A 13,487-nucleotide genomic window follows, 5' to 3' on the forward strand; every position below is an offset into this window, starting at 1 on the left:
CACAGTTCAAACTGTATCTTAATGTTGTGTTAGATGAGGGATTCAATTTTCAGATGAACACTGTTCAGTAAAAGTATTCACCTCTTCATTCATGATTCTTTACTTCCCTGCCTTTATACAACAATTATATACTTTTATTATATATTATATACTGTGGCTTGCTCTAAAACACAAATCCTTGTTGAATGAGAAGATTTAGTAGGTAGCACCATTATTTAATATGATGCAGGAAATCATTTATGCAGAACTGCACACCTATATCTGTGTTAGTTGTTTTCACCTCATTGAATTACATAAGTCAATACTGCAAGAGTGGTTGAAAGACATGCTATGTTGTAGAAGGTATCCTCAGAGATACCCAAAATTTCTGAAAATTTCTAGATGGTATATGGAATCTTTGAATGATTTCTCAAAAAAAAAAAAAATCCCAATGTTTTCCTTTTTTTGCCTTTTTTCTTCCTTGAGGTCATCGTTCAAAACCCATTAAAATCTCTTTTTCTTGTTCTTTTTCACTCTTCATTACATTTAGTCCAAAGGGCCTTGCATCAGACCCAGAGGAAAACAGCTACTTTCTTTGCAGTTCAGCGTTAGATAAACAGGACTTCAAATTAGAAATGTCAGAATACAGAAAATGAAATATTTGCCTTTTGCATTAACTTAATGCTGCTGTTAGAAACAACAAGTCTCCAAGCTTGCACTCAACAGAATTACACCTTATCTTGGCATATGGTAATCAAACTACTTCAGAAAATTAGTTTAGAAATTTCAATATATTTTATCAAACAGATAAAGACTTCATCACTGATGTTCTGCTCCCTAGTTTGCCTTGTAAATCTGGAGTAGTGCTTTGCTTTAGGTAAATGTCATATGATTTAATTAGGAGAAAACTGTTTGTTGTAATGAACCATTTTTCCTGCTGGTAGACAAAGCCCTGAAGGTAAGCCTATTTTTAATTCTTTAGTATATATTTTTTGTCTTTAATGCTTTTAACTAGCACATCATAACCAGTCTCTGGAAAGATTCACTTAAAAAATACTACTTATAAACTTTTTCTGAAAAAAAAGTAAGCAGTATCTGCAGAACCTGGTACGTGTTTTCTCCTTTTCTACTTCCACCCATTCAATAAAGCAGATGTTTGAGCCCCTGAATCGCATAAAAATACATTTTCACTTGATAATAATAAGGAAAATTCCAGTAAGACCAGAAACAATAGTCCTTACACACTACCAGAGAAGCAAAAAGAAAAATTTCTACAAAATCATCTATAAACTGTCAAAGTGGAAGAGCTGCACAGTTCATATATTGGCTAATACTTAGAAAGGTATTAAGCATTTCATATACAGATTAGCAGGATTTGGTCAAGACACTGAATTCATTTAGCCATACTTTGCATCTTGTGATTTTTGTAGGCACTAGTACAAACACTATGTCATCATGAAAAACTTCTTTTTCATATGAAATAACTGAACTAAAGTGAGTAAAATAAGACCTATCCCGATTCTTTAGTTTAATTTCAATCTTTTCAAATTAAGGTGTTAAGGAAGAAAAGGTGGTTTGCAAAGATTCAGACCATGTGAAAAATGGTCTTACAGACTTTTTTATACAGTTAAAGTCCTATTTAAAATAAAGAAGTACTGAAAATAATTGTGTATCCTCATACCTCTCTGCTTAACTTAAGAGCTCACAATGAAGAAAGCTCTTTAACTCATGAGATAGATTGCCAATCAGATTCTAGTCAGGCCTCTGTAGGAGCTGAGTAAGCTCTGCCAAATCGAATGGAGCCTCTGAAATCTTTTGAGATGTGTTTTGTGTTAATGATTGATTAAGATTATTTTGGGAACAGTGTAAAAAGGATATTTAATCACTAGATAGTTGTTTTCCAGAAACTACAATAAGGTGAAAGGAAAGCTGGAATGGTTGCTTCATGTTTTGGACATGCACATCTCATTTCTAGTGCAAATGACTGTTTCTTCTCAATTGCTTCCAGCACTTTTTTATTTTTTATGTTTTTTTTTTTTTTTCAGGTAAGATATTTCTGTGAAACGGCTGCTACCATTATCAGTATTACAGTTGTTAAAATAAACTGCCTTGTAGGTAAAACAGCATAATTGTATTTGAAATAGTCTTAGAAATCTTACTGATCATAATTTATTTTATTATAGCTTCAAGCCAGAAAGTTAAACAAAATTTACAGTAGAATTACCTGCCATTATTTTATATATATATATGTATTAACAGCTCAGAAATAACTCAAAGCACACTGCAAAAGACATTAAAATGCCCATATTTTTATTGCTGGCTGAAATTAATATCCTTTTTTTTTGCTCCTTAAAAACAATTAGAATAAGATATGCATTTGAGAGCCTCCAGCAAGAATACAGTATTAATTATAGTTGTGTTTTTTGTATAGTTTGTTGTTTTATTTTTTCCCTGAAAGAAGAAAATGATCTGCTACTTACATAGCATCTAGATTTGTCCCATTAAAAGCATGGCCTTGGATGCTGGTAAAACCATTATTGTAGAGTTTGCTGCAAGCAAAAAAATAAAAATAAATTAGTGTATTTTGGGGATGCTTCAATAACTGAATACCTATCATCTTATGTATCATTTTCCTTGGCAACAGCACATTTATGGATGAGTTAATTTTAATATCTTGAAGAAGTAGCAATTATAGTGCAAGGTCAAGCAGATGCCCAGCAGCATTCTTGTAGAATTAAGAATACTGTGTGGCAGTTGTGCTATCTTTTTACAGCAAAGATAGAACTAGACTAAAATGGCTTGCCATAGCTTTCCTACTCCCAAGGTAAAAACAAGGAAACGGAATTCTGCAAGGACCGATTAAGGAAATAATGCATACAATATAGGTACCTTTTTACTCTAAGGCCTGTGTGAATATTTCTAATTTATTTAGAATTCATTCTTTACCCTTTTAGTACTGCCCTCCCTAGTTGAGATCCTAACTTATTACAGTCATTTTCTCTCCCCTCTCCTCAGTCCTTTTTTGTGGCTCACATCGAGTATGACTTGCATAACTGAATTAAATATAATTCTTATATTCTTATATAATTCTTATATTCTTAAATATAATTTTAAACATTTTTTCTCTTAAATAGGACTTCTGGCACTTGCCACCCATTAGTTTTCATAATATATGCCACTTAGGTTGCAAAAAAGTTAAAGACAATTCTAACCATACTGTAGCTTTAGAGAAGGAAAACTAAAAGTTTTTGCCTTTGATTTTCACCAGTATAATCATTTCTTGCCATTGTCATACCAGAGCAAGAATGTTTTAGTAAGCCAGTTTACAGAAAAGTAGCTTGATTCAAATTACTGCCACGGTAGAGGATTTATGCAAACTAGATTATGGATACTACATATGATGCTTCTCTGTTACAAACTACTTAGAGAGTAGAACCAAGTTATATTTTTTAACATTACCATGTGCCTGAGAGACCAAGGCAAAATAATTGCCTTGTGACTTAAACTGGAAGGACTTACAGGGTTAGAGATTCATTACAGAGCCCATGGAAAGCATTTGCAGGCACTGAAGTCATGAAAGGATTATCTGCAATTTCACTGGAAAAGGAGACAAAACATCACAGTCAAACATCTGCCTAATAGAACTTCTCCAGAACAGTCTTGTTATTAATTCTTCTCTGCCTTGATAATAAATAAAAGTGTAGAATAATTGTTTAGTTACACCTACGGTCAGAAGTGGGATGATAAAGAATCAAGTAGGTTCCAGCAGTCAGGAAGTGAGCTTGTGAAGTAGTTGGGTTTTAAAGTCCTGGTGAGGTGTGCCAGCCTGTGTGAATCCCATGGTTAACAGCACAGACAGATTAATTTTCCCAAAAGCCAAAGAATTAACAAAGTAAATAATGCTGCAATGTCAATGGAGTCAACCCAAATGACTTTAGAGTTGAGATCCTGCTGTTTAGCTATGCTCGGCTGAGCCATCAGATAATACGTTGTTCAGGACAGGCATTTCACTTCACAGAACTGCATCTAACGCAAGTGAAATAAAAATTTACTGTGTGATCTAACCTAATGAATTTTCTCAACTCTTGTCCAAATGAGTGTTTCACCGTCTGTCATTTCTTAAATACTTAAGAAATGCTTTAATAAAGAAGTAAGCTTAATAAAAGAAATACTTAAGAAATTTGTATTCTCAGAGCAAAACTCTGTTGTGATAAAGAGACAAAGAAAAAACAAAACTTATGACTAAAATGGAGAGGAGAAAAAGCTGGCAGAAACAAAAGTGTCTGATAGTCCCTTTCCTGCTTTTTCCTGAATCATATTACAGTCTGGAAAATGAAATATTCTGCAAATTCTTGTTTTTGTCAGATGACATTCTTGTGGATGAGACATGATCTATTAAGGCCAGATTATAATGTACATCAGCTGAGAAGTCCTAACAATAGTTCATGTGACAAGAACAATTTTGTTCCTTTCCTGTGCATATCATGTGTGTTAACACTGAACTGTACTACAACTATCTTCATTCTTCATTTCACCAGTAGCTGTTTTCCAGCACAAATTATTCTGGTTTGGCATTTTTCAGATTGCTTTACGTTTCTAAACAAGTGTTTACTTCTAAGTTGCTTATAGGCCACTGTTGTGGTTTAACCAGGCAGGCAGCTAAGCACTATGCAGCTGTTTGCTCACTCCCCTGCAGTGGGATGGGGGAAAGAATCAAAACAGGTAAAATACAAGATGTCATTGTTGAGATAAGGACGGTTTAATAAAAAAAGAGAAAGAGGAAGAAGGCAATGCACAACACAATTGCTCACTACCAGCCAGTTAACACCCAGCCAGTCCCTGAGCAATGGCAGCCCCCGCCCTGGCCAGCTCCCCTCATATTACTGTTCAGCACAATGCCATGTGGTATGGGACTTCCCTTTGGTTGGTCTGGGCCAGCTGTCCTGGATGTGTCCCCTCACAGCTCCTGGGGCACCCCTGGCCTCCTCGCTGGCAGGGCAGTATGAGAACCAGAAATGTCCTTGGCTTTGCAAGCACTGCTCAGCAATAACTAAAACATCAGTGTATTATCAACATTATTTCCATCCTAAATCCAAAACATAGCACTATGCTGGCTACTAGGAAGAAGACTATCCCAGCTGAAACCAGGACAACCACAAAGGTGAATACTGATATAATGAACGCTTTTTCCCCAGCTATACTTTATATATCACTTAGAAGCCTACTATTCTTCAAGAATAGGTTCTTTTTCTTGATAATAGAAGTGAAAAGATTATTTTTCATCGAAGTATACACCGGCAATTTCAAGATAGGCATTTCTAAACATTGATGATATCCAGTTCTGTTTTCACTTAGTGTAAGAGTCATTCCAAGAAGTAATCTCTTGGCTAAGAGCATCTGCAATCAGGACGCTTCAGTTAAGTGCTGCTGTCACTGGGAGGGCTGAGCTCTTGTAAGTTGCACTGTTGGGACACTTCTGTCAGTGTCCATGAGGCCAAATTACTCACTTGGAAGCATAGACACAATGGTTGTATGAACTTTTACTTCTGTTTCATATAGCCTGTTTATTTCTTGTTTCTCTCTATATAGTAAGAGTAGGGTTTAATTCGCAACACAGTAATGCTTAAGCTGAAGCCCATTTGATCTCTGAGGATCTCCCTAGTAGTTCTTCAGATTAAATATATCTCACTCAGAGCTCTAGCTAACTCAGATTTCCATCCTAGAGGCCTACAGCTAAGGCAAACAGCATCTTCAGGTTATGGAGCAGGAGGTAGTACAAGGTTTACCTCTAGTCTCAGAAGATCCTTGGGAAGTAAAATCTCCTTGCTTAATGCAGGTCTAGACTTTTCAGCAAAACAGCCAGCATTTCCAGCTCTGAGGGTCACCTGGCACCCGGCATACCATGAATACAGTGGGGACAATGACCATTCACAGAATCACAGAGTGGTTGAGGTTGGCAGGGATCTCTGGAGGTTCAACCCCTCCCCTGCTCAAGCAGGGTCACCTAAAGCAGGTTGCCCAGGACCACATCCAGGTGACTTTTGAAGAGCTTCAAGGAGGGAGACTCCACAGCTTCTCTGGGCAACCAGTGTGAATACTTAGTCACCTGCACAGCAATAAAGTCTTTTCTGTTGATCAGTCATAACCTCTTGTGTTCCACTTTGTGCCTGCTGCCTCTTGTGCTGGCACTGGGCACCTCTAGAAAGAGTCTAGATCAGTCTTCCTTGCACCCTTCCTTCGGGTACTTATAGACATTGATAAGATACACCCTGAGCCTTCTCTTCTTCGGGCTGAACAGTCCCAGTTCTCTCAGCCTTTCCTCATAGGAAAAGTCCTCCAGACCCTTCATCACCTTGGTGGCCCTACATGGGGCTCTTTCTGACTTGACTCAGAACACCACTTTGCAGCACTGCAACAACACCTACGGTATTCCACCAATCACCTCTCTGCAAGTTACCTTCTAGAATAATACCTCTGATTTTCAATAACCTCTTACTTAGCCCATCTAGCTGTCAAGCCTCTTCCAGCTGAACGCTGCTACCATACATGCAACACCTAGGTAGTGACTGAGATACTTTAACCAGCCTGCAAGTCTTCATCTGAGCTGCTCCTTCTTGGCTTGATTGCAACCCTGAATTTGGGCTCAAATTGTAGGTTAAGGCACAGAGAAATAAATAGGGTTTGCTTTCTAAATGGAAAGAAACACTTGCTCTTTTAATGATAGTACTCTTTGTTTCTGAAATACCTTTAAGGATAGCAATGGGATATACACCACCACTACCCCTGCCACATTTGCACTCCCTTTCTCCAAGAAGCCATTCTGCAATTTGCTTCAAGCCATTGAAGCAGTGAAGGGTGGGCAGGAGAAGAGATCTTAAATTCAGCTAAAGTAAATGGTTTTAGTGTGATGTAGGAGTGCTTCGTGTGAGCAAACTCAAGTAAATTAGCAAAGCTTGCTAGTAGGACAATTCTTTTCAGCTGAGGACTGCAGTTAATAAGAGAGGGCTCCACCTAGGAAGTCTTGCTTAAAAGTAGTTAATTATCACTCCTTGTGCTTTGCTTGTTCAGTGGGATAATAGAGTTGTGCTTAAAATGTGACTATATAAGTAAGGTTAGGCAAGAATATTTAAGCAAAGTATCTATTCATATAGGCTTATGCTGTGACTCTAAAAGAAGATATGTACCTTGTTCAACTACTGTGAAACCAGGTGAGTGACAGAAAGGAGACAGGCACTCTCTCTTAAGGGTGTTTTCTTAAAGTAAAGCCAAATAGTTTCCAGGAAAGATGTGACCCTTTGTTCACAGGAGGCTTACGGGTGAAAGGCTTTTCTGCCTTGGCTGGATTGGTACTTGCAGGCTGCTGTCTGATGTTTTGATAACAGAAAGAAGACTTGCTATCCATCGCAGTAAGGGCAGAAGTATGAGAAGTAAGGGAAAGGAAGGTGGCTGCAAGTAGGAGAGAAAGAAAGGAATTCAGAATACCTAAACTAGCGAGAGGCATTGGTGCTACCAGAATTACATCAATGTCTACGGACACAAAAGGCTATTCTGGAGGTTGCTGCATCCACTTACAGTGGATATCCATATTCAGTTTCCTCAGTGTGCTGCAGTCATTACGTACAGGGGAACAGTGATGGACCCTGAAGAAGCCTTATGATGTTAGGGAAGGGAGAAGTGTGCTTGTTGCAGTTATGAAATAAGGATATTACAGTCGGGACTAATGGAGCCCATCAGCTGAGGATGTGAATTTATACATAGGATTGCTGTTGTGCTAGAGGTACTGCTAGCTCTTCCCACGGACCCCCAGGGCTCTTCCTAGTGTTAGCAGCTCATTAACAATCAACCACAGTCTGAGGCCTGGTAATGTATGTCCAGAAGCACTGAGATACAATAATTAAATTTCAACAGTGCAGGTAGGTTCTTAAAAGAAAGAGTGGCAGTGCCTGATGTTAGTTCCTACTAGTTTCTTACAGCACAGATCTCTTATTTTTTTCCCAAACTGACACCAAAATTGGGTGTCTGCCTGTGACTATACTGGTGGTGTAGTAAGAGCAGTGTGAATTCAGATAGCCTGCGGTGAACTCAGGCTCTTAAAGGAGGCCTGTGATGGGCTAATGTAGAGGAAGTAGTGCAAATTAGCTAAGGTACAGCTTGCTGTGCTGTGGCCTCCCAGGTTTTCCAAGGCTTTTTGGTATTTGCTGCAGCACAGACATTTAGGATGTTCAGAAGTACTCTTAGGGCTGCAGGTATGGATGAACGCATGTTGTGCCAGCCTGAGCTGACCTCATTGTCATGAAACCAAGGTGCTCCTGAGTTACAGACTTAGAAACTCTATTTCTAAGCTTTGGTAATTTGCTTTTTTAAACTCCTTTTCTGTTTTGGGATTTCCTGTATTAAAACATGAGTTGTATGAAGCAACATATTTGGGGTAAAATAAACCTTCACCAAAATGTGAAGGCTTCCTTAAAATCTTTCTTCTTGTGAAACCTTCCTTAAGGTTCAGGCCAACACTGAGCTTTTTTAAAAGTGTAAAGATAAAAAAAAAATTGCTCTAAAGATTTTCCAGTTCTCCTGCTCTTGAGCTGTCTGTACTCAAAAGAAAGAAGGCAGATAGCCAGCTGAGGTTATGATTCAACAATGTGGGACATTAGTGGATGCTAGTATCTGAAAATGTGTACCACAAGCTCACCATGCCAGCACAAATTTGTCAGAAAGATGTTGACAGGCTGACTACATGTTAGCAGGCTGCATGTTAGACCACGTCCCGTGTGTTATACTATTCTGATGTCAGGCTAATTCAGCTATTGCACAGCCAGCGTTAAAACAAAATAAGAGCAAAAGGCCCATAGAAATTATGTATCACGTTCTTTGGGTAATTTAAGAGAGATGTGATTGTGTGTCTCATCCAGGTCAAATTTTATAGTGCTAGATGACCTGTCATTTTCCAGATTTGATACTAATGATCGTTGAACTACAGCTTGAGGAAAAGTACTTTGACAGGCGTATTTGATATTTTTCTCTAAAATGTAAGCCTTTACAGTTGGTTTTCTTGGGATCTGAGGATGGCAGAATTCTAACCATGATACTTACAGTAAAAAGTTCACATCAGATGAGTAGATTTTGGTGAGGTCAGGAAATACTTTGAGTCCAGTATTAAAAATACCACTAAAGCAGAGAGAGGAGAAAGAATTACATGTAGGGGATCACCAGATAAAGACATACAGTGTATTTAAATCATTCAGCAGTGCAGTATCAGTATTTCTTTATTGTCAATCAATTCACTGTCCAAATCAACTCTCCAAAATATTATGATGGAAGAATAAAATAGAAAATAAATCAGAATACCAAATTTATGGTAAATGATAGAATCTAAAAGATGGAAACACAGAATAAAATGCAGATAAGTAGGTGTGCAGGGGGAAGTAGCCTGTGAAGTAAGTAGGAAGGAAAAAAAACAACAAAACAACTTAGTGCACATTTCTGAGATTAAGGCTGCTTCAGACTCTTGTCTGGGCCCCAAATCCTCTGTCTTTCATTGAGGCTCAGAGCTGTTGAAATACCTCTAAAAAGGAAAAAATGTTGTCTTCTAACATGAATACAGTTAATTTCCCTTATTTCTGAACTTCTGTAGGGTTCAGGAAATACAGTTCTCAAATTTTAAAACTATTTTGAAATTAAATAGTGTTGATTACATTCTTTTTTTTTTTTAATCACTTTTGATATATAGGAAAAATCTGGGAAGTCTTTCTTCCTTGTTGCTATCCCCACCACAAGCACACAACTCTTTTCAGAGTCTTCTGAACATTACTAAAAATTACAGAAGATAATCTTTCTCTTCTTCTATTTCCTGTGCAATAATTTTATAATTCTGTGGTTTGGTTACTCTGTGCTGCTCCTCATATATATAGAGAGAATATATATATAGATATAGAGAATCCCCAAGGATTTCTTTCTACCATAGAAGTCATATGAAATCAGATATAGACTTATTTGTCACATGTAGCTGATGGATATTCTCTAAAACCCTATATAAATATCCAGCAAATAGAAAAGATGTGTAATTTCTGTTATATCTCTCTTCACAGTATTCCCTAGATAAATATAGTATGACAGCACCATCATTAGCAGAATACTAGCTGTGGAATGTGGTCAGGCAAAAATTTGTGTATTGCACTTAATAGATCACAAGAATAGTAAAACTACTGATGAATTTGTGAACCTTTTCCTTTCTTGCAAAAGTAGTTAAAGTTCCAACCACTTATTATAGCTGATGTTCTGTCATTAAAATAAACATGGAAAAGCATTGCAACCATTTCTAAAATGAAATGCAAATAAACTGTTGTGTAAAAATAAATAAATAAAAAATAAAATAAAAAAAATAGAGTTCTCTGTAAGGCTTAAGTGCCAACAACTTACAGATGCTAAATACTTACAGGTATTTCAACAGTGGGAGGTTCTTAAAGGCATCTGGATCTATGTAATCTAAGTTTCTAAGATTTCGAATTTCACTGTAAAGAAAGGGGGAATGTTAGCACATTGATAATTATGACTAATCATTTCTTTCTTTATTTTAACAGAAACTAGCAACGTTAAAATAAAAGTTAAAATGGGTGGCATGGTGGTGTGGGTTTTGTGGGTGATGTTCTGGTCTTAGGTCAGGCCAAAAAGTGGGCATAGACATGGTGCAAACCAGTAGTACTTGCATTAGCATGCCTTTGCTTTGGGTTACTTGGCAGTGCAGTGATCAGCCTAGACAACATAGGGTATCAGGAAGCTGGATTTTAAGAACACCTCTGCGACTGGAATCATTCTTACATAATAAAATCATTATAACCAAGTTATCTGAGAAATGAAAGTGGGAAAGGGTAAGACAATAGATAAATCAGTATGTGGAGACAGGTGCCAAGACTTTATCTTCTACGTATGCTGCTTTACTGAGAAAACAGTTCTCCATCTTCCAAGCCTTCATTTTCTACTGTTTACGTGGTAGGGAGACAAGGGTTTAGCTTCTACTTGCACGTTAAACTGATTCAGTTAATATCTATAATACTACTATTAGAGCAACGTATTCAAATGTTCTTTGTGTCTGTTAGCTTCTTTGAACAGTACTGTTTCTGCTATTAAGAGAAATCTTCTGTGTCAGTCTCTTGCTTCTCTCAAATTATTTTATTAGTTATGTAGCAATCACACTTCCAACAGTGGAATTTGCTCCACAGATCTGAACTGACAATGTTTTTTTCATCACTGGCTGCATTTGAAAAGCTGGAGTCAGGAGCTTCTTGGCTATATATTCCTTTGTTGTGGACCAAATGTATTCCAGGGGAAGAGAGTTTTCAGATCAACATTCAGTCTGGAAATGGATAATACATTGGAGTACCATAGAGTCATTGAGTTCTGGCTTGTTTCTATTCATAGTACTCTGCAGTTTGGAAGAGGGTATTGAAAGTAAGATTTCAAAATCTGCAGATGGTACTAAAATTGGAAGCACAGAATAATGCGATGAGATCCAAGCAGATTTTATTAAGTAACTAGGCCAAAAGAGGGCAAGTGCTGTTTAACAGAGCAAAATGAAATACTAGTTAATCTGTGAATAAAAGATTTAAAATTGCCAGATGAGACATTTGGCACAGTAATATGAGAAAAGCTTAAAGACTGTTAGTGAGGAAATCAATATATACACTGAACAATGAAGAAAGGCTTATGCCATTGCTGTTTCATTTCCTTGAATTGGTGATGCTGGGATTAGGGAAGAAGTGTACTTTGAAATATAATGTTTTTTTATAATTGCATTTTGTCCTACAAGTTGTATTATAGAGGTTTCTTATTTTCTGGAAGGATGAAAAGTGCCCATTGTGGGCACTTTCGACAAACAGTTGCCCATAAGTCTCTTCTCAAAATGGATGAGAAAGAGGGTTAGAGAGGTATAAAAAGGGAAAAAGTGATTTGACCCAAGTGAATGTTAAGCTTACAAAAAAAATCAGGAGAAAACTTCATTTTTCTCTGCTTCTAGTCCAGTCAAATGTGTTTCTTGAACTTGACTGGCTGAATATGTGGCCTCTCATTTCACATGCATGAAAAAGAGAAAGATCTTCAAATTTAGTTCTATTCATGAAACTGTCCTTGTTTGCATACTCAAACATCATTAATATCACAATACTGGAAAGAATCTTTTCTAAAACCTCAGATTTAAAGGATATCTGTAGCTCCATCAGTATTGCAGCTTATGAAGTAATGAAAGTTATTAAATAGTTCTGCTCTCACAAGCTAACAGGACAGTGATACACAAGATAGATTTCATAATTTATTCTATGTGAATCAATCATGAATAGTACATTCAAAGGTGCCTAAATGTTATGTGATAGCAATTTTCAAATTGTAATCAAAAGACTCCTGTGGTTTAAAGATTACTTCTAAAGGTTCCAAAAATTAAGAAAAGATTGTTGATTATCAGTAGATTCATTAGACAGGGTTTGTATTTCTATCGGTAATCTTTTCTAAATCAGTGAATTGAAAAGATTGAAACACAGATTTTGAAACTTAAGGTTCCTTTTAAAAGTAGCTCTGAGAAAAATGTTAGTAGTTTTAGCTGCCTAAAACACAGAGACAGACAAAGTATATACTTAAAAATGTCTGGCAGGCTAATTCCCTGGTATATAAGTGCCTATGAGAACCAACTTTAGGTGACTTTTGAAATGGAACTTTGATACACAATATAAATACAATTTAATCTTAGCATACAGGGCTTAAATTCTGTGCCCAGCAGCAATGTAACAATTCTGAGTATTTCTGGGAACAAAATGATTAAAGATATACTAAAACAAAAAAACAAAAAACAAAAAACAAACAAAAAAAAAAAAAACACAAAACAAACAAACAAAACAAAAAAAAAAACAGAAAAAGATGTTTAATAGGTATCCTTGCTGAGCACTTACACAGAGCGGTGAAAGGTGTCCTGGACAAATCTTTCACTTCACAGTCCTAACTAAAATTACTTAGAAATGCTAATAAGAAAGAAGGCTGATGCTATCTACCCTTAAGATAACAGAATTATCTGTGGAACACTCATAAAATTACTGAAAGTTACAATACAAAATATTCATCTTCTGTTTTACTTTTAAAAAGTACGTAAAACCATTAAGACTTGGCTTATGTGTGATTTAAAGTCAAAGTTTTACATTTCATTTCTGGCCCTCAGACTAGTAATTAAAAATGTGCTAGGTTCACAATCAAACCAAAATCTTACTGTCCATGAATAGCACTTAAGTTTTGCTATTTAAAGAAATTACTTTAAAAACCTCAAAGTGTCAGTAACACGTGCAGAGAAAATTACTTAGTGGCATACTTACAGTCCTGTGTTAACACTTATAAGTATGTTATTTATAGTTATTCATGTTCATGAGCAGACATAAGTATTCAGTTCCAAATCAAAATTAATCTAAAACTGAAACTAATAATCATTTGAATATTAGTCTGACAAATTAGTTAATGAGCTGCAAGTTTGCAAAATA

The 13,487-nt window shown here is 36.5% G+C and overlaps 2 protein-coding genes across 10 annotated transcripts in view; one reads left to right on the forward strand and one right to left on the reverse strand.

The window, feature by feature from the left end:
• LOC311437750 (uncharacterized protein) overlaps positions 1-13,487 on the forward strand; it is a 69,843-nt gene that overhangs the window by 27,737 nt on the left and 28,619 nt on the right. Inside the window, exon 1 of one of the 5 annotated variants that reach the window (XR_014693674.1) lies at positions 7,053-7,187. The exons of the other annotated variants lie outside the window; for them this stretch is intronic. The gene's annotated coding sequence lies outside the window, so the exon portion shown is untranslated. Of the gene's footprint in view, positions 1-7,052; positions 7,188-13,487 lie in introns of those variants that run through there. 5 annotated transcript variants of the gene reach the window in all.
• Positions 1-13,487, reverse strand: part of TSHR (thyroid stimulating hormone receptor) — a 78,257-nt gene that overhangs the window by 23,154 nt on the left and 41,616 nt on the right. For 3 of the 5 annotated variants that reach the window (XM_084521412.1, XM_084521413.1, XM_084521409.1), the window contains exons 4-7: positions 10,413-10,487; positions 9,070-9,144; positions 3,499-3,576; positions 2,460-2,528 (exon numbers count right to left, since the gene is read on the reverse strand). In XM_084521412.1, the coding sequence (XP_084377538.1) occupies positions 2,460-2,528; positions 3,499-3,576; positions 9,070-9,144; positions 10,413-10,487 (297 nt within the window). The remainder of the gene's footprint in view (positions 1-2,459; positions 2,529-3,498; positions 3,577-9,069; positions 9,145-10,412; positions 10,488-13,487) is intronic. The other 2 variants (XM_084521410.1, XM_084521411.1) reach the window with 2 other exon arrangements.

The sequence above is a fragment of the Aythya ferina genome (assembly GCF_964211825.1).
Source record: "Aythya ferina genome assembly, chromosome: 5".
Taxonomy (NCBI): Eukaryota; Metazoa; Chordata; class Aves; order Anseriformes; family Anatidae; genus Aythya; species Aythya ferina.